The following is a 21,810-nucleotide window of genomic DNA, read 5'->3' as shown; positions in this document are numbered from 1 at the left end:
AAGGAAGGAGGCCAGGGACTAGTGAATGTCAGCACCACAGTCCAGGATGAGGCAACAAGCATCCACAAGTGACAAGATGGCCCCAACCCACTGAGTGCTTGGTGAATACCTCAGGCAGCAGAAACCCAAGAAAGAGGAGGATGAGGAGGGGTATGTACGGCATGTACCACCGGCAGATAGAGGAGGTGGCTGATATTCAAAAATCCTACCAGTGGCTGGACAAAGCTGGACTGAAAGACAGCACAGAGGCACTAATCATGGCAGCACAGGAACAAACTCTAAGTTCAAGATCTATAGAGGATGGGGTCTATCACACCAGGCAAGTCCCCAGGTACAGGCTGTATAAAGATGCCCCAGAGACAATCCACCACATAACAGCAGGGTGCAAGATGCTAGCAGGCAGGGTATACATAGAATGCCATAACCAAGTGGCCAGCATAGTATACAGAAACAATTGTGCCGAATATGGCCTTGACATCCCAAGGTCAAAATGGAAGACGTCCCCAAGGGTGGTGGAGAATGTCTGAACTAAGATCCTGTGAGATTTCGAGATACAGATGGACAAACTCGTGGTGGCTAACTAACCAGACATAGTGGTGGTAGACAAACAGAAGAAGACGGCCGTAGTGATTGTAGTAGCGGTTCCAAATGACAGCAACATCAGCAAGAAGAAACACGAGAAGCTTGAGAAATACCAAGGGCTCAGAGAAGAGCTCGAGAAGATCCCACATAGCAAAAATGGTATGGCCTGGATCTGGCCCACACAATGTGCTTACAAATGGCACACATACCACAAAGAAAGACGGGCCTTTGGTGGCCCAGATCTGGTTTGCCTGAGGTGGCCCACACATGGGCCAGCACAAGGTCAGTTGCAGACACACTGTTGGTCCTGTGCTGGCCCAGAACAATGTCAGCTCTGGCCCCAGATGTCAGCCTAATGTGTACCTTAATCAAGCCATGTAATAATATCATGTGCCGTAACATAATAGTGCAAAAGTAACATGACGAAACTCTGTTAAGACAGTGAATGGACTGATTCTTATATAGCACTTTTCTACTCTCCTAGATTACTCAAAGTGCTCTATACAACATGCCACATTCACCCACTTTCTCTAAACTGAGAGCTTCCTAACTACATTGATACACATTCACACTCTTGACATGCAAACAGGAGGAGCTATGGATTGAACCACTAACCTTCTGATCAGTAGGTGACCTGCTCTACCTCCTGAGCTACATCTACGTCAGGCCAGGCTCATATCTGGATGACATACTACGTACCATGCCAGAAGTCAGCCAGCAGTGCCGGCTTGATGCCAGACCTGTCTGCTATGTGGGATGTGGATGGTGAAGGTGACAGTGGTCCCAGTGATAATCGGAGCACTAGATGCGGTGACTCCCAAGCTAGGCAAGTGGCTCCAGCAGATCCTGGGAACAACATCAGAGATCTATGTCCAAAAGAGTGCAGTCCTAGGAACAGCATAGATACTGTGCAGCACCCTCAAGCTCCCAGGCCTCTGGTAGGGGACCCGAGCTTGAAGGATAGATTGCCCGCAGGGGCGAGAGGGGATATATATATATATATATATATATATATATATATATATATATATATATAAAAAACACCCAGCACGCCCCTGCGGGCGGTTTATCCTTCAAGCTCGGGTCCTCTACCAGAGGCCTGGGAGCTTGAGGGTCCTGCGCAGTATCTTAGCTGTTCCCAGGACTGCGCTCTTCTGGACAGAGATCTCCGATGTTGTTCCCGGGATCTGCTGGAGCCACTCGCCTAGCTTGGGAGTCACCACACCTAGTGCTCCGATTACCACGGGGACCACCATTACCTTCACCCTCCACATCCTCTCGAGCTCTTCTCTGAGCCCCTGGTATTTCTCCAGCTTCTCGTGTTCCTTCTTCCTGATATTGCTGTCATTCGGAACCGCTACATCGATCACTACGGCCGTCTTCTTCTGTTTGTCTACCACCACTATGTCCGGTTGGTTAGCCACCACCATTTTGTCCGTCTGTATCTGGAAGTCCCACAGGATCTTAGCTCGGTCATTCTCCACCACCCTTGGGGGCATCTCCCATTTTGACCTCGGGACTTCTAGGTTATACTCGGCACAGATGTTCCTGTACACTATGCCAGCCACTTGGTTATGGCGTTCCATGTATGCCCTGCCTGCTAGCATCTTGCACCCTGCTGTTATGTGCTGGATTGTCTCTGGGGCATGTTTACACAGCCTGCACCTGGGGTCTTGCCTGGTGTGATAGACCCCAGCCTCTATGGATCTTGTACTCAGAGCTTGTTCTTGTGCTGCCATGATTAGTGCCTCTGTGCTGTCTTTCAGTCCAGCTTTGTCCAGCCACTGGTAGGATTTCTGGATATCAGCCACCTCCTCTATCTGCCGGTGGTACATACCGTGCAGGGGCCTGTCCTTCCATGATGGTTCCTCGTCTCCCTCCTCTTTCTTGGGTTTCTGCTGCCTGAGGTATTCACTGAGCACTCGGTCAGTTGGGGCCATCTTCCCAATGTATTCTTGGATGTTCCTTGTCTCATCCTGGACTGTGGTGCTGACACTCACCAGTCCCCGGCCCCCTTCCTTCCGCTTAGCGTACAGCCTCAGGGTGCTGGACTTGGGGTCTGTCCATGCATGGTAAGGAGCTTTCTTGTCTTTATGTCAGTGGCTTCTATCTCCTCCTTTGGCCAGCCTATTACCCCAGCAGGGTACCTGATCACGGGCAGGGCGTACGTGTTGATGGCCCGGATCTTGTTCTTACCATTCAGCTGACTCCTCAGGACTTGCCTGACCCTCTGCAGGTACTTGGTGGTTGCAGCCTTTCTAGCGGCCTCTTCATGGTTCCCATTTGCCTGCGGGATCCCCAGGTACTTGTAACTGTCCTCTATGTCTGCAATGTTGCCTTCTGGTAGTTCAATCCCCTCAGTTCTGACTACCTTCCCTCTCTTTGATACCATCCGACTACACTTCTCCAGTCCGAACGACATTCCAATGTCATTGCTGTATAGCCTGGTAGTGTGGATCAGTGAATCGATGTCTCGTTCACTCTTGGCATACAGCTTGATGTCATCCATGTACAGGAGGTGGCTGACAACTGCTCCGTTCCGTAGTCGGTATCCGTAGCCAGTCTTGTTAATGATCTCACTGAGGTGGTTCAGGCCTATGCAGAACAGCAGTGGGGACAGAGCATCTCCTTGGTAGATCCCGCACTTGATGGTGACTTGTGCTATGGGCTTGGAGTTGGCCTCTAGTGTTGTACGCCACATCCCCATTGAGTTCCTGATGAAGGCTCTTAGGGTCCCATTGATCTTTTACAATTCTAGGCATTCCAGTATCCAGCTGTGGGGCATTGAGTCATAGGCCTTCTTGTAATCAATCCAGGCAGTGCACAGGTTGGTTGGTATATATATATATATATATATATATATATATATATATATACATATATATATATATATATATATATATATATATATATATACATATATATATATATATATAAAATCTATATCAAGGTTTGTTGAATCATTCAAAGTGAATGATTCGACAACCTTGATCATTTTTCATGTGACAAAAGGATTGTTTGTGCACTTCTTTAATCTCACAATCCAAAAAAGGTGAGTGAATTCCAGCTATAACTGTGCAGCTGGTGACAGGGAAGAATGAGCAAACCATTCTGCATGTCCTCCAAGATGCAATGGGCTCTGCTGAGTGTGACAACCTGAAGCCTTCCAGGCTTTACTTCAGCTAGATCAATCAGACTGCTGGAATGAGCGCCACGGATGCCATGTGTTGTAGTGCCAGTGATTTGTATCTGTCAGTTATTATTTTCCAAAACACTGCTCTGGCTTTTGTGTTTGGAGAGTCCAGTTGACGACATCTCATCTAATTTTTCCTATCTGCCTTGCTGTGTCCCTGCCTCAAATCAATGAAGCATGCATCATTGCTTAAACTGTGAGGACTTTATGAAACAGTAACTGCGAATACTTTCAAGTTATGCTTATTCTTGTTTTTCACTGAAAAAACAATAAAAGAATTATTTGATATCTCACAGTTAACTGTGACATTTTGTTTAAGCCTTGTAACTCTATAAGTTTAGCATTAGGAATGATTGGATAAAACCATTTAGAACTGGATTTAAAGTTAGCCACTTTAGTTATTTGCTAAGCAAACTTATACAGTGTATTTGATACAAATCTGAACAAGTCAAACCTCTGAGGAGACACTGTTCATGCATTTGTTTCTCTTTTAATTATTCACTTGTATTTTATCTCTCACAGTGCTGTGAGTGAAACAGGTTTGGTGTTAATGAGCTACGGAGCTGACAAAACATTACAAAGACAGCTCAAAAAATGTCCATGTTTACCTTCATTCGTTTCAAATTCAATACAGAAATGGCAGAATTGTAAAAACCATTCAGAGCAAAAAGCTGTTTCACATAAAAGAGACATCTTGCTTTAAGAGAGGATGCTACTTTTAAAGCTTGTCTCCACTGACTAGCATAACAATCAAAAAATATAAAGAGGATGAAAGGCTCCTAACCCTCTTTTGTTCAGAGCAGTCAGACCATTAAGTTCAGTAAAATATTGATAACTTTGGTTAACGATGACAGTGAAAGATGTGAGCTTTGCCATGAAGGGACACAGTCTGTCACATCTGATGCCAGTGAGAGCAGTGATATGTGGCTTCAGCATCTGACCCTCTCTCCCTGGGGGCATTTTGCATAATTGCTTTCTGAAATGCAATCTACAGATTCCCCCACCAAAAGTAATATAGAGCAGCGAGTTTCCAAATTCTTGTTACCCAGAACTGATTTCAGAGGATGGGTTGCAGGCTAATGTAACAGGATTTTGCATGCATCCAAGTGCCCAAGCTTCAAACCACCATGGTGTCCTCCAAAGTGATTTTGTGGCCTATTCTTAATCTTGCTGAAATTCATCACTTTAGTAATCTTAAAAACTTTCAACAAACAGTAAAACCACTTTACCCAGGATCACCATGCCTAAGGACAGCTACACTGAAAAACTACACTGGGTCTCATGACCAAGTCTCATAATAAGTGGAAAGCTGTAGCAACTATAACAAAGTAATACAGTGACCATGCCCAAAAACTAAAGTGGATAAATTTAGATTTTGCAAGATCTGATAGTAAACAAATTTGACCTATGTAAAACAATAAAATTTAAGTCCAGGATGGTGCTTTAGCTAAGAATCTGTAGAGTGTGATTTACTTTATGTTGGGTAATTTGTATTGCAAAAAGCTAGTCTGCCTGGCTCCAAGAAATCTTTCTCTACATCTCTTTTTCTCTGTCCCCGGGCTGTTCTTGAGTGTTCATCTATTCAGATTTTAATGCCTTCCTCATTGCTGTCATCCAGAAATCACCTGCTAGATCACAGGACAAATTAAACCACAGTCTGCTGTTTTGGAATGACAATAAGGCTGATTCAGTTGTGCAGCTGCTGTGCAGAGCTGGAGGTTGTGGTCATTGTTAAGTTGCTGCTAGGTAACTGACTTGATTTACTTTGCAGCGCATACGCTGCATAAACACGATCACCTAAGAACGACAATTTCTGTCTTACACAATCAGTGTGTTGTACTCTTAGATATGCATGGGGTGAAGTTACGTAGGAAACCTAATGAGCAGTTGTCTGAATGTCTCAACCCGCTGGGCAATTCTTTGATTGCACTTTGAATGTGCAACACGCTGAGAAAACTAAATTTGGTCATTCATTCACAAGTCATACCCATCAATCTTTAAAAAGATCCAGACTTTGTGGTCTGACAAGAAAAATAAAACAACACAGAAAGTCAATTAGGGTTGCAGAAATCCACTTTATGTAATCAATACTCATGTTGACATTTATTTTATTTATTTGTTGATTTGCAATAATTATTAATTTAATCAATGGAGTGAGTACAGGGAGATGCAAGGCAAACCATTTCATGTAAAGTGTACCTAGCTGAAGCTATTTTGTATCTCCCATCTCTGGTTAGGCTCTTATATATATATTCATGTTAACATATTGTCGATTACCCGTTATGCAGTAACAGATTTTTGATAAATATATTTATGGGAAAAAGACAGAAAATAATTGGGTACTCTCCATAATTCAATAGCTCGTAGATGTACCTTTAGTAGCCATAACTTTAAGAAATCATTTTCTGCATTTTTTTTTAATCACTGTGGAAATTTATCCCACTCTTCTTTACAACATTGCTTTAGTTCATTGCGGTTTGTGCACAGCTCTCTTAAGGTCATGCCACAACAAGGCCTTGATAATTTTCTTTTTTAGTAATTCTGCTCTAAATTTGCTGCTGTGCTTGGGATCATTGTCTTGTTGCTTGTCCCAATTTCAGCCAAGCTGTAGCTGTCAAACATTTGACTCTAGAATACTTGGTCAACTGAATGATTACAAGGGCTGCAGTTTCTGTAGCTGTAAAAAACAACAACAACAAATCATCCCACCTCCACCACTGTGTTTGCCAGTTGGTATACTGTGTTTGTGCTGATATGCTCCATTTAATTTGTTAGATTTTCTTTGAATGTGGTGCCGATCATTATGGCTGAACATCTCCAATTTGGTCTTCCTTGTCCTTGTTCAAGATGTCTTTGTTCAGATACAGCTTTGCAAACCTGAGCTGTGCTGCCTGTAAGGAAGAGGACTCCCTTACTGCATTTATTTATATTGTATTGTCTGTATAGCACTTTAGAGCACACCTTTCACTTTATTAAAAGCACCTTATCAAGCACTTTATGTAGCATTGCACTTTAAGCATGGATTTGCACACAAGAAGTTTAAATATTTATTGACTATTTATTGGGAATTTTAAAATCAGTTGGTGGCCTTGTTTCAGATCCTGCACAGCTGCTCCTCATCAAGGAATGTGGTGGTTGTCTGTCAGGAGAGAAGAATGGTGATTGAGATTGGGATTAAGGTTTACCAATAAGGAAAACTAATGCAAATGTGTGTGTGAAATCTAGGGATAAAAGTGTTGCAAATAAGTGTTTGTAAGTTAATGATTACTCACCTTTCTTGCCTGTGTCCTCTTCAAGGTGTTTGGGCAAATGTTTCCCCGGGGGTCCAGACACCATTTAAAGGTTCCGGGAGAGACCATGGGTAAAGAGTGTGGTGAATCTTTTTGTGCTTGGGTTTCTGGGTTTTTATAATATTGGGTTTGGTGTAACATTAAAGTGTGAAATATTTATTAATATGTAAATGTGAAGATGTATTTATGTATTTATTTATTCTTATTGATATATTGTATACTGTGGTGGAAGGTTGGGATTTAAGAATTTACCTGAGAGTGGAATAATGGTTAAGTCTGTGACAGCTGAACATATTTAAGGCTGCCAGTTGTCATTAGAGGTGGATTTTTTGTGCTGTGAAGAAGCTCGACAAGTTAATTGTTTTAAGGAGAGCCATATAGCAAATAAATACTTTGTTCCACTACACTTGCCTTGGTCTGTCTCACTGTGTTTCCAGCCACTAAGGGCTGCCCTGTTACACTGCCAGATTCTTATATAGAGGGAAAAGGATTACTCCTGGCAACCCTTCTATACAAGCCTAACTTTACTCTTTAAAAGGATATTTTTAGTTTTTCATAGGACTCCATAGAGTCCTGTGAAAACTGTTTGTTATTAGTGACTGTGTATCTACATGGATTCTGTTTCACTTTTAAATGTGATGGCCTTTTAATAAATGTGGTAATCTTTTATAGCTTTGGCCTTATTTGGTTTGTTATTGGATGTTTAAATTTGTTTATTAAACAATATATATAAATAGAAATGTATATTCAATATATAATGTATAATTTTAACACCCAGCACGCCCCTGCGGGCGGTTTATCCTTCAAGCTCGGGTCCTCTACCAGAGGCCTGGGAGCTTGAGGGTCCTGCGCAGTATCTTAGCTGTTCCCAGGACTGCGCTCTTCTGGACAGAGATCTCCGATGTTATTCCCGGGATCTGCTGGAGCCACTCGCCTAGCTTGGGAGTCACCGCACCTAGTGCTCCGATTACCACGGGGACCACCGTTACCTTCACCCTCCACATCCTCTCGAGCTCTTCTCTGAGCCCTTGGTATTTCTCCAGCTTCTCGTGTTCCTTCTTCCTGATATTGCTGTCATTCGGAACCGCTACATCGATCACTACGGCCGTCTTCTTCTGTTTGTCTACCACCACTATGTCCGGTTGGTTAGCCACCACCATTTTGTCCGTCTGTATCTGGAAGTCCCACAGGATCTTAGCTCGGTCATTCTCCACCACCCTTGGGGGCATCTCCCATTTTGACCTCGGGACTTCTAGGTTATACTCGGCACAGATGTTCCTGTACACTATGCCGGCCACTTGGTTATGGCGTTCCATGTATGCCTTGCCTGCTAGCATCTTGCACCCTGCTGTTATGTGCTGGATTGTCTCTGGGGCATGTTTACACAGCCTGCACCTGGGGTCTTGCCTGGTGTGATAGACCCCAGCCTCTATGGATCTTGTACTCAGAGCTTGTTCTTGTGCTGCCATGATTAGTGCCTCTGTGCTGTCTTTCAGTCCAGCTTTGTCCAGCCACTGGTAGGATTTCTGGATATCAGCCACCTCCTCTATCTGCCGGTGGTACATACCGTGCAGGGGCCTGTCCTTCCATGATGGTTCCTCGTCTCCCTCCTCTTTCTTGGGTTTCTGCTGCCTGAGGTATTCACTGAGCACTCGGTCAGTTGGGGCCATCTTCCCAATGTATTCTTGGATGTTCGTTGTCTCATCCTGGACTGTGGTGCTGACACTCACCAGTCCCCGGCCCCCTTCCTTCCGCTTAGCGTACAGCCTCAGGGTGCTGGACTTGGGGTGAAACCCTCCATGCATGGTCAGGAGCTTTCTTGTCTTTATGTCAGTGGCTTCTATCTCCTCCTTTGGCCAGCCTATTACCCCAGCAGGGTACCTGATCACGGGCAGGGCGTATGTGTTGATGGCCCGGATCTTGTTCTTACCATTCAGCTGACTCCTCAGGACTTGCCTGACCCTCTGCAGGTACTTGGTGGTTGCAGCCTTTCTAGCGGCCTCTTCATGGTTCCCATTTGCCTGCGGGATCCCCAGGTACTTGTAACTGTCCTCTATGTCTGCAATGTTGCCAATGTTGCCTATATATATATATATATATATATATATATATATATATATATATATATATATATATATATATATATATATATATATAAAAATATATATTAAAAATATATAATTTAATGTTTCATCTGTGTTACTTTCATTTAGTCATAGAGGACCCCCCAAAATATATATGACATAAGACAAATGTATATGACAACATATGCAGGGTATTTTTAGCAATATATTCATATCAGAATGCTTATTTTTTGTTGTTGTTGTTTTTGTTGTTTTTTTTGCTGAACTGAGAGCATAAGGACACAGATTAAGAGGCCTGTGAGCCAGAAACATTTGCCAAGGTTCAGTCATACTTTCTGTAGCTCACTTTAATTTTCTTTTATGTGGATCGTAGATCTTGGAATAAGGGAGCAGTAGTTCTTCTTTTCAATGGGTGAATTTCTTGCCTGTTTTCCCAGACCATATGTTACTAATGAGGCTTAAATGTGGCTTTGAGAATCACAGCTCCAGCTCATTATGCCAAATGTCTGAGGTGAAATAAAACATTTAATAATGAGCTTACATATCCCCATAACTGTCCTCATTGCCTTCAGTTTGATCAAAGCAGTTCGAAAATTTGATTAAATTATTAATGTTTTCAGGGTTTGTTGAACTGGAAAACTGAGTTCATGTGGTATTTCTGAAATATTTGTTTAAACAACGACATTCAACCTCTCACTAAGTGAGCTCTGACATTAATATAATTGAAATTACTTCATGATAGGTTACCTCAATTCAGCTATGCAGAAATGGTAGCTTACACTAGATTGGACAGATAAAGTGCAGTAATTTGTATGTGTAGCTAACATTTAGGCATGGTTATTGTATTTGTGTAACTGTATATGACCTGTATGACAAATATTAAAACAAGTCTTTTCTATAATATGTCATGGCAGATAGGATCTGTACATATTACATTTCAATATTAATCCTATATTATTGATCAGTTGTCTATCATTTGGTTCACTAAAACTTTAAAACTATTATTCGTTAGATTTTGGCTGTCCATCAGGTTCACATCTGTTGTCTTTAGTGAAATAACTACTGGATACAGTGAACTTGATACATTAATGAAATTTTGTAGCTACATTCTAACGGTGTGCTCTAATTATTTCAATAACTTCACATGGTGCCTTGCTTCAGTAGAAACCTGCAACATTAGGGATATTCCCCACTAGTATCTTACCTTTGAATTTTGTGTCCAGCCATTTTACATGTGCTCTGTCAAGGTAAACAGTTTCTTGGTCACCTCCCTGACTAATGCCCTTCTATCCTAACAGCCCAGATTGGTTGGGTGGTCAGCTTTACAAAGAGTCCTGGTGGTTCCAAACTGCTTCCATTTACGAATGATGGAGGCTTCAGAGGTCGCAGATAATCCCTTTGATTTCATGGATTGGTTTGTGCTCTGATGTGCACTGTCAACAATGGGACCTTATATAGACAGGTGTGTTTTTCCAAATGATGTCCAATGAACTGTTGTAGAAACATCTAACAGATGGTTGGTGGAAATAGGATGTGCAAGAGATTTTAAGTGTCAAAGAAAATAAAAATAAAAGTGAATACTTTTTTTTTTGGAATAAGATATATACATGACAAAATATGGAACAAGTGAAGACAGATGCATATCTTTCATGGGTAACTTGACCCACTATTTCTGAACATGTGAAAAACTAACCATTGTTTTGCTGTTACTGTGAAGTATTTGGGAAGAGCTGGGATTCATTTACCATTCTGATGCATTTACAGCTATCTTTGGGGTGACCAGCTATTTAAAACCTGTAAACAAGTATGAATGGATTTCAATTCTGTTTGGAATATCATAGCAAAAGATTTAATACTACAGTAGCGGAAAAAAGGACTGCATTTGAGTTTTGGAAGGGAGAAATATGTGTTACATCTGGAGAGGGTAAGGCCTCTCGGCCTGGGGTTCGGTCACTCAGGCGCAGCTGGCTGCCGGCGGAGCTCACGGGCGCGTCACTGCAACTCCCCCTGGCTTCTGCTCCGCGGCTGCTGAGTGAGCCCTCATCTGGGACTCTCCTCAGCTCTTTCCGGGACAGTGGCGCAGCTGCCCCTCTGTTGGTCTTCCTTGGTCTCTTGTGTTCTGGGGGCCTCTGGATGTCTGGAGTTTTGATCTCCTCCACACCTGCTTCACGCCCTGGAGGACGGGGCTGTGGCCCCCCCACACCCTCTAGCAGATCATTACATGAAGGAACCTTTTAAAAAAAACAAAAAACAAGCGCGTCCATGCTCACAGGTGTACACATGGGTGATCACACCCACAAACTACACCCTTTTTGGCTCCTACCTCAAAGCACACTGTGTTCTGTTGATCTTATGTGCTGCACAATAATGTTTAACATTTAGTATTTACTGTCATATTCCCATATATCATTGTGATGTTGTTTATTCTATTACTCTTGTTCTCTTCTGCTTGCTTTCTTTTTTCTTTCTCAGCAGGTGATCCAGGTGATTGATATATGCATTTTTTTTTCTGCCCGTTCTGTTGGTTTTTGTCTTTTGCCCTTCTCCCCCGTCCCTCTTCTCAGCTGTTTCTCTTTCCCTCTTTCTTTCTCCCCTTCTTTCCCCCAGTCAAGTCTGTCCCGTATTCAGTAAGTGAAAATAAAATAAACAATAAAAGGTGAATCAAATGGACCATTACGGCAAGGCTGGGATGGTCAGTTAAAAAAAAAAAAAAAAAAAAAAAAAAAAAAAACAATAACAGACATAATAAATTTGAGGAATCCTGGAATCGTGTGTTAACATTTTTGAATGGGAAAAAAATAATATGCTCTGTGTGAGCGTGTGTTTCTGTGTTACGTATTTATATTGTGTCTATACAAGATGTTGTGGCTATTGTTGTCAGACGTGCTGTTTGTCTTCCATTCGAAATACAATAAAAATTCTCCTTTTATCCTGTTTTCACCTTGTCCTGTTTTTTCTCATTGTATTTCCTTGTTCTGTGCTATTGCTGATTTGTTAAAAAATAATAAAAGAAAAAAATGAATAGAAATATTGACAAAAAAAAAGTTCAATTTTGGCTTTAGATGCAGTCAACAAAATCTGCCACAGTGTAAAAACTGTCAATGAATATTCAAACTCAAAGTCAGCAAATTATTGACTAAGCTGTAACCATTGTGTGGGGTAGAATAAAGTCCACAGCTTATTACAAATAAATGCGAGTATTGCATAAATATTCAGCATGATGTAGGCTGAATTACACTGATTCATGTTGTTTAGAAAGTTAACAAAAATAAGTTTGAATGAGATTTAAAAGTTTGACTTGAAGCAAGCCTTACAAATATAAAATAAGCGATAATAAGATCTGCACTCAGCTCTGATGCCCTTCAGTAAAGCACCTGACCTTGAAGAAGCTTATCGGAGGTGATTCACCCTCCGTCTCCAGAGATAAGGGGGATGTGGAATATATAATAAGACACTCCTGCAGCAAAGTGAAATATCCACTGTGAAATATCTTTATTTATGCACTAATGAAAGATGGACTTAGTCCAGAAAACACAATAACATGTTCATCATCATCACAGGGGATATGTACAAAACAACAAACGTTGCAGCACTGAAACCAGGAGTTTTTCCCCCTCTTTGGTCAAGAGGGCAATGTAAAAAACTAAGACTTCAGAATAAACAAGAGCTATTTTCTTTAAAAGAAGCTGTAACACCAAGTTGAATAACTGACTATAGTCATACAGATTGTTAATAAATGGCAAATTAGGTCAGTACCCAAGACATAATTTGGAGAATACTAATTTGACAGCATTAATTAGCACTTAGTGAGAGGTTAGTAATACGATGCTCCCTCTTTTGTGTTTTTTCTCAAAAACATTTTTTTAATTAACTAAAAACTTTTTAACATTTTACTGGAAAAATGGAAACTAACTTCACTCTTTATTAACAATTCTCTGTCGATGAGAGTATGGACCATACAGGTAAGAGTATTTTCGCTCTTTAGATATTTATTATAAATTTACTGATTTGGATCTTGCTCACTGTGTAGTATCATTACAGCATGTCCACGAATCATCATTCCCCACCTTTTAACATTAAATACTTTGCTGTTACATGACATTGTCATGCTTGTGTTACCTCAAACGTGGCAACTGATAGTTATTGCTTACAGCATCCAATCAATCTCAGAACAGCCACCATCTAACCATTAGATTATTATTTGCCATTTACTAACACTGTTGTGGTGAAATTCCAACTAGATTTTCAGTATATCCTTCAGTATATTCTTTGTACATCAAAATAAAACGCATGTTTTGTACACTTTGATTCACTTTGATAACTGTGTGCACATTGACTGGAATGATTGGTATGCTTTAATATGAACTGTTTAAATACAAAACAAAACTGAGTAATTCAGCATTGAATCTGGGATAATATACAGTTACCAGCTAATGCTAATTGGTGCACTGTAATGACGGGGCTGAACTTCAGGGAATCATACATACTTATTAGTGATCACTTAATCAACTAATGGACCGTCAAAGGCAGAGGAGTCAAGAATAGATCCAACCTGGCTTTCGTGTTCCGCTCCATGCAGGTTTTAAGTTAAAACAAGACACCCAAAGAGCTCATATGTTTTTTTTACTTTCAAGGTAAGCATTTAAAACCTCAACCAAGTATCCCCCTGATGCCCTGCTTAATCTCAGCATTATAAAAAATACATGCTCCCTTCTGAAAAATCGGCAGTATTGAGCTGCAGTTGGATCGTGCAGATATATTAACACTGGTCTGATTTTTCTCTGCAGAGGCGTTTACTTATCGTAGCTGTCTTCATGTTCTCAGTAAGTACAACTATACAACAAATGCCACTAAACTCACACACACACACACACACACACACACACACACACACACACACACACACACACACACACACACACATATATATACTGTATCTGATCAACTAGATAGAATGCACTTTGTCATGAAGTAACAATAAAACTCAATACTTTGACAAAACAAATTATTTTGTATTCCTACACAACATCAAATACAGTTTAAGGCAAAAATCAACAATTCTACAAGTAAAACAACCCAAAATTCAAAAACATACATCGAAAATATTTCTATTTACAATATTTGCTCATAGAAAAATATGTTCAACTTGCACAGATTTTTAAACATGACCACAATAAGACTCAATTCAACCTCAAGTGCACAAGACGGCATCTGATTTTATCACAAATCTATTGGTTCCAGGGCAGCTGTAATAAATGGACACAAGGGCATCCTGGTAGAACCGACAGGGATTGTGTCTATTATACAATTCTGCGAGCTACACAGCTAACATTGTATTGAAATATTGGGATTAAATATTTCAGAGAGAACTTGGTTTAATTTTTACACTTTCAGATACAAGAATGAGACTCAGCACAGCACAATGTGTGCACTTATCAACTGAAGTGGCTGTGCCACGAGCATTTGTTGTGGTTGGCTGGAGCCACACATGTTGTCTCTAACTAACTCTAATCTGACATTGCCTAACAGCTGGGGGATGGCCAGCGGTTGTGGCCCATTTGTGTTCTGCAGTGACCTCTACTTGCAAAGCAGTTACAGACTTTATAAGTCAGTTAGTTAAACCAACGCACCATGTTTTTTGTTTGAATGTTTGAAAATAAGAGGACATATTTAAAGTTTTTTTTATTCAGATATAACAACTTCTATACATAATAATTTATATAATCTTGTCACTTTTAGCACTTATTACCATGATTACTAAGTCTGCATGTCTTGTATAGTTTGATGCTATCCAAAGTGAGAATGACACAGTGTAAATGATAAAACACGTTTGAGATAAAAGTTATTTTTCCATGTTCTTTGTCGTGTTACTTTTTAGTGACATGAAGAAGCAATGTTGAAATATTTAAGCAGCAAATATTTAACTAGTTAAAATTCTGAATTTGACTGCAAAGAGTGTGGAGGTATTTAAACCCTGAAAAAGTGCACTGCAACTATCAGTCAACTACCAATCAATACTTGCCATGCTAATTATGCTTTCACTGTAATGATTTAGGCAAACATGTTTTGATCACCTTTTCACGGCTGTGTCTATCAATCAGAAAACATTTTCGGTAAAATTAACACTTTTCTATGAACTATTTATTCAGTCGTTCAGTAGTTACAGTAACCAACAAGCAGTGACAAGAAGTACAAATACACCAAAATGCATCTCTTTGTTTCTGAAGCTCGAACTGCAGCTAAATCGAGAGCCACTGCTGTGTAGTGCAAATGCAACCTCGGGGGTCGAGCCGTGCACACCACAGTACTTCAGCGGCTGCGGACCAGGTCTGAGGCAGCTGTCAGGTGGCATGTTCTGCCTGACTGGTTGAAGGGGAGGGCGGTGGGGGATGGGGGTGGGGTTGAACTAGTACTAAGCCAACCACAACGTGAGGGGAAACATCCAACAGTGTGAATAAAATAGAGGCAGAGGCAGGAGTTCAGAGAGGTTGGGTGTTTGGCGCTCTGGATTGCAGAGATTGAACTGAAATGTCACAGTGATTCTGTGTCCAGAGGCCCACACTGGGATAATGTGTGTTGAGTATTTACATCAGTGGAGTCAGTGCAGAAGTCATTCAGCGTGACCACCTCTCAGCACAGCAGTCTGAATAGGACCGTGGTACGTGCAGCATCTGTTAATCAGCTGCTAAGGCTGGAAAAGGGTCATAATAGCTTCAAGGTAGCCACAATCATCGTTTTTCATCCTCTGGAGCATGTGTGTGTTCATAAATATGTGTGTACAGTAACACTTTTAATTACATTCTTAGGTTTGACAGTGAGACACAACTGAAGCTTGACACAAACGTTGACAAAAATTGCTGCCGTCCTCGGCAGCTGGTTCACATTTAAGAAGACCGAGTGACCTTTTCCACCGAGCAGGTCAGGAAAAGGACCGAACAGGTGGCGAAGTGTACAGGGCCAAGCAGGAGGTAAAGAACAGGAGGATCCAAAGTACACATAGAGTAGGCAGAGGTGACGCTGTTAAATGAGAGGAAGGAGAGTTAGAGTTTTACTGTAACGCAGTTCTAATTTCCCATTTGCACAACTCAAATTACACAGACAACATTTCTAAATCAATATATGAGTGGATTTCAAGCATTAACAGACATTGCAGTTGAGCTTGCATAATCATTATCATGGCCAGATCTCCATTCAGTTCTGCTAGGGAACTGCTGCTAATAATAGCACCCATTACTCTGGTTGCCACAGGAATATGTGGTATTGAGAAAAAGAGAACGATTATTCCCCCGTTGTTCATTTTTCCCTTATTTTGTGCTCTTAGACTTATTTATGCATTTAAATTCAAAATGGCTCTCTGACTAAAAACATGAAGACTGCAAGTCAGATCAGATACAGCACAGAACATCATTTAATCAAGGTGGACGCTTATTGACTTTGCTGGAGCTCAACAGAAGTGAACAAAATCAATCTGGGTTTGCGTCATGGCTTTGCAGAGCCTCGCGCTGTTAAGATTAACACACAATGCAGGGAAGTAAAAGGTGAAAACTTACATTATTCAATGAGGATTAATGTGACAGTAAATAAAACATTACTTCGCAGACGTAACATGAGGAGGCGTATTACAGCAGCCTGATCATAGGCTGTCTGAAAGAGCCTGCCTACAGTTAGAAAGTGTGTGAAAATGTTTGCTTTGCAGAACACACAACACTGATTTTCCATTTTGCACAAAATGACAGGGCCACAATTAACTCTCACAAAGTGATACAAAGAGACTGGCTTTAATCTACACTAAATAATAAAAATTGGGGGACCAATGCATGCCACTGTTGTGCTGCTGAACACTCGACTGATGTTCAGTTTTAGGTTGGACTAATGGTGCAAATATTGAACTCTTTCTGCTTTCAGATCTAACAATGTTTTTCTTAATGTTCTTCTCATGAACGTTTTAAAAAAACAACACTAATCTGCCAAGTACTCCTTTGTTGTGATTTGATAACACAGACAACTAAAATGCTGTATTTTGAAAAGCTTGGACACTGTGGAAAAACTCAAAATAAAAACAAAAATGCAATGATTTGTAAATGTCACAAACCGATACTGAATTTCACAAAATAAATGTTTAAACTGAAATAAATTACTATATAAGAAACATAGTGGCTTGTTTTGAATTTGATGGAGCAACATATTGCAAAAAACATTTGGGTCCAGGCCATATTTGTCACTGTATAGCATTCCCTCTTCTTTTAACAACAGCCTGGGAACTGAGGAGACTACCTGCTGGTCTTTTAAGAGAGGAGCACTCTCCCAGTCTTATCCAATGTTAGATTACAGCTGCTCAACAGTTCTGGGCTTTGTTTGTCATATTTTCCTTTACATGATGCTCCAAATGTTTTCATTTGGTGAAAGGGCTGCACAGTCTTGCTGAAATATGCAAGGCCTTCCCTTAAAAAAGACATAGTCTGAAAGTTCCTGTTATTAAAAATTCAAAATGAGCTTTTATTTTTCTTATTTTGGGCGACCGTGGCTCAGGGGGTTGGGAATCGCATCTGTAACCGGAAGGTCGCCGGTTCGATCCCAGGGCTCTCTGTCCTGGTCGTTGTGTCCCTGGGCAAGACACTTTACCCTACCGCCTACTGGTGTTGGCCAGAGGGGCCGATGGCGCAATATGGCAGCCTCGCTTCTGTCAGTCTGCCCCAGGGCAGCTGTGGCTACAACTGTAGCTTGCCTCCACCAGTGTATGAATGTGAGAGTGAATGAATAGTGGTATTGTAAAGCGCTTTGGGTCCCTTGAAAAGCGCTATATAAATCCAATCCATTATTATTATTTTGTCAAATATGTTTTCTATGTTCTATTTTGAGATTTCCAAATTATTGCGCTCTTTTATTTACATTTTACACAGCGTTGCAACTTTTTCAGAATTGGGTTTGTATATCTGAGACAACAGAGTCGACCAACCCAGAGGTGAAAGGTTTTCTCTATGTCACGTATTATTCCAAATGTTCCCTATTCAAGATGGATAGGCTAACAGTTTTCCTTCTGTTTTTTCCTTTTGTTTACGTTATAAGGTGTATGAGAGTCTCATATGGCTTTATGAGATTTGTAAATCATTCCATTCTGTTTTTCTAGCTCTGGACGGATCAGTCTAAGAGACCTGTGCCTCATTTGTCTGTGTTATTTCTCAGACACACTCTGCTGCACCTAACCACTGCACGTTAGCAAGATTATGCATAATAATCCCTCAATTTCCTAAGAAAACTGTATTTCCATTTCAGCAAATATGCATGGAATACTGAACCAAGTCTATAAAGGAAAGTCTATAATCTGCAAAGGGCAGTAATATACTACACAATATGGGGCAATAATTTGTTTTGTTCAACCTGTAGCTTGTCCAGGATATAACTCCTTATAATAGGTCTCAGAATCGTATATACTGTCCTATACTAGCAAAATTGCAAAAAACTATAAGAAAAAAGCAAACAACAAATTGCAATGTTATAACCTGGAATATGGAATAAGATGTCACCTTGGCCCTGGACACTAAGACCCCTTTGTTCTCCTCTTCTGTCCTCCAGCAATCCTTTCATCTCTTGTCTCTTGTCAGGGAGTTGTATCTCCGCGATGCATGGAGGCTCGTCCCCAAGCACCTTGTCCTTGCCCTTGCCCTCCTCCTCCTCCGCCTCCCCCACCACCATGATCCTTATCCGATTCTGGTTGGCTCTGGGCTCGCTCAGGCTTAGGGTTGGGTGTGCACGGGGGGTCAGGTTGTTGGACTGACATGGTCCTGCGCAGGTGGGTTCGTTTACACAGAAAGTCAGGCTTCGCTGAGAGACCGAATGAACCTTTCCTTAAGACCATGCGAACTGAAGGAGATTTCTTAGGTCTGGCTCTGTGCCCAAACTGAAGAGTGGAGAGGTGCGCTGCATAACCTTCGCTCAGGAACTACACATACCACACAGGCAAAGAGTTAGAAAATCTGACAAGGAGAAGTGAGAAGATCAAAGTACATAAATGTAAATTGAACTACCTGGCACTGATTTTGGTACTTCTTCGAAGGTCTGCCAACAATATAAATTTGTGAGGGGCTGAGGCCTAGCATGTTGTAAACAGAAATGTCCTTCATGGAGCCATAGGCAGAGTTGATCTTAATGTGACACTGGTGAAAGAGAAAATAACCAGTCACACACGTGTGACATTTTGATTCAGCACATCCCAAAGCTACAAAATTGTGAGTGAGAGAGTGAGAAAGATCTCACTGTACGGCTTGGACCAAAAGGTCTTATTTGCTGTATATGTTAATGCATATGTTAATGTCAGGATTTACCTCCTGGATGAGGTTCCTGAGGAAGATGGTCTTTTGTCGCAGTGGGTCATGAACTAAGCCCTCAGAAAAAAAGATCATCCCGTGGGGGAAATTGTGCTGCGAGAGCCAGGACACCACACGCTGTTTCTGCATATCAGGACGGCCTGTGATGTAGATGATCAAATATCCCAAGTCCTGCCAATGCCTGGATGTGAATGCATAAAATCAAGCACACATCAAAGTGAATAATTGTATCATGGTGGTATTATCACAGAGAGGATGCGCATAAATCCTTAAAACACTGAGAGCTCCAACAAAGCACGCGTATTGACTACTGAATTTGTATTTTCCTGTGAACCCTTCCACCTTCTCAAGATTTACATGTAGACATACAACCACACGCATGTATAATCAAAAAGGGTAATCAGTTACCTGACCACATCGACAGCTCCAGGACGGACCTTGGGGTCGCTGCCCATGATTGACACACTGGCAGCAAAAGAGCCATCAATGCTGAACACAACACACTCCATGCCCCTTGGTAACACAGTCAGGTAGGCCTCTGCACTAGTCTGATCCCCCCTGTGGATTGAAAAAAGGAGAAACTACATATTAAAAAAAAATGAGAACTTAGTTGTTACTCCCTTCAAGGCCACTATTTATGCAGCATTATCCAGCAAGGAGCTCATACTCCAACACAGAGCATAAATAAATGAAATCTTTCTCTTCTTTCTACATCTTATTTGATAATACAGCGCTTTGTAAAGGGAATGCCACATGGATGCTTACTTGACTACCATTTTAATGGGATATACTCCTAGGCCAAGCTTCTTGGTCTTAGGTATTGTGTATGTGACTCTGCCACTGCTGTTGGTCACCTCTGTGTCAAAGTGCACCCAGCGGCCCGACTGAGGCTGTGTCATGAGCAGGATATCCACCTGAGAGGGGCAGGGGTATAACACATGCGATTAATTGATTAATGCCAGCCTAACAAAGAAACGCACACGCATCAACATAAATCATATCGCTGTTTTTCACCTTTTCTCCAGTCAGAGTGACCATATCCAAGGGGCCATACATGAAGCGACCAACCAGAGTCTGGGGTCCATCCTCGGTGGCAATGACATCATTCACCCTGTGGTTTGCTGTGACGTTCTGCAGTTAGTGACAAGAACTACCTCCATTATTCAGGACACAAATGTAACACGTAAGCCTTTACGGCAACAACAGTTTGTCTCTGGCACGCTACCCTGGAGTAAATTTTATGACTCATGCTGAAATGTGATTAGAAGTAACAGAAAAAAGAATCAGTGTCAGAGTTCAAATTAAAAAATTTAAAGGATATTATTGCATAAAAAATATATCTAAACGGGGTGAGAGCTCATTCCACCAGGGGGATGGCAACCTCATGGGCTCTTTTTAAAGAGGTGCCTGTAGCTGATATTTGTGCGGCAGCTAGTTGGGCATCACCGCACACTTTTGTGCGGTTTTATCGGTTGGACGTTACAGCCCCTTCGGTGGCTCATGCTGTCCTTTCTGCTGGGTCTACCACTCACTAAGGATGTGGTGGTCTGATTCCGGTTCGGTGGCTGCTCTGTGGGGCGTGTATATATGTCCCATACTTATGTGTTGTACCGAGTGAATCGACTGAAAGGGAACGAATAGTTATGTCTATAACTTCTGTTCCCTGAAGGAGAGGAACGAGGTACAACACAAGGTGGCCCCACTGAGCAGTTTGGCTCGGTGAAGAGCGGCTATCGAACTGAGGGATGACTGTGATGACAGCGGCTACTTGTGCAGGCGGGGCCGTGCGCTTGTCATCACACGTCATCTGCCTTAAAGGCGTGATTAAAGGTTTCTTCAGCCAGGACAGGCGAGGGCGTGATATCCCATACTTATGTGTTGTATCTCGTTCCTCTCCTTCAGGGAACAGAAGTTATAGACATAACTATTCGTTTTTCAAGGTTTGTGCTGTATCTAAGGGAACGTCTTCTGTGGATTTAAGATTTCTTGATTCTCTGTCATGTAATCTGAGATGACTCCACAAGAGTAAGTCTGCCTCATCATTTGTTGCAGGACACCTTGCTCCACCTGTAGCTGAGGATTTCTTTATGATTAAGGGTTTATTGTCCGGGGATATGATTAAGCTCTGCAAAGTGAATTTATGAACAGATGCCTTCCTGATGGTAATGTATAATGTATAAGAAACAGAACATCTAAAGCACCTGAACTATTGTGAACGTCCACCAAAATCAGTCGTCACTTTTGTCTGTACATGGCCTGTCTTTACAAGCCTTTGAGACAAACACAATCAGAGGGAATGAGATGAAAAATAGCCATAAATTTCCTGCTTTCATGCC

General features: G+C 41.5%; 1 protein-coding gene and 1 long non-coding RNA gene across 4 annotated transcripts in view; both read right to left on the bottom strand.

Annotated features, from left to right (window-relative positions):
• Positions 1-6,819: 6,819 nt before the first annotated feature.
• Positions 6,820-7,183, bottom strand: LOC145420177 (uncharacterized). Its single transcript, XR_013901478.1, has 2 exons — positions 7,048-7,183; positions 6,820-6,914 (listed from the first exon to the last, which is right to left on the bottom strand). It is a non-coding gene; the product is annotated as an uncharacterized LOC145420177 (long non-coding RNA).
• A 5,434-nt stretch (positions 7,184-12,617) lies between these two features.
• The window catches only part of pitpnm3 (PITPNM family member 3), a 111,514-nt gene continuing 102,321 nt past the window's right edge, over positions 12,618-21,810 (bottom strand). For all 3 annotated transcript variants that reach the window (XM_026191489.2, XM_026191492.2, XM_026191491.2), the window contains exons 14-20: positions 20,489-20,605; positions 20,240-20,388; positions 19,883-20,032; positions 19,472-19,655; positions 19,175-19,303; positions 18,674-19,089; positions 12,618-16,166 (exon numbers count right to left, since the gene is read on the bottom strand). In XM_026191489.2, coding sequence (XP_026047274.1) covers positions 18,748-19,089; positions 19,175-19,303; positions 19,472-19,655; positions 19,883-20,032; positions 20,240-20,388; positions 20,489-20,605 — 1,071 coding nt within the window. In that variant the 3' untranslated portion in view covers positions 12,618-16,166; positions 18,674-18,747. The remainder of the gene's footprint in view (positions 16,167-18,673; positions 19,090-19,174; positions 19,304-19,471; positions 19,656-19,882; positions 20,033-20,239; positions 20,389-20,488; positions 20,606-21,810) is intronic.

This window comes from Astatotilapia calliptera, chromosome 14, assembly GCF_964374335.1.
Source record: "Astatotilapia calliptera chromosome 14, fAstCal68.1, whole genome shotgun sequence".
NCBI lineage: Eukaryota > Metazoa > Chordata > Actinopteri > Cichliformes > Cichlidae > Astatotilapia > Astatotilapia calliptera.
This window is presented reverse-complemented; position numbering and strand designations above follow the sequence as displayed.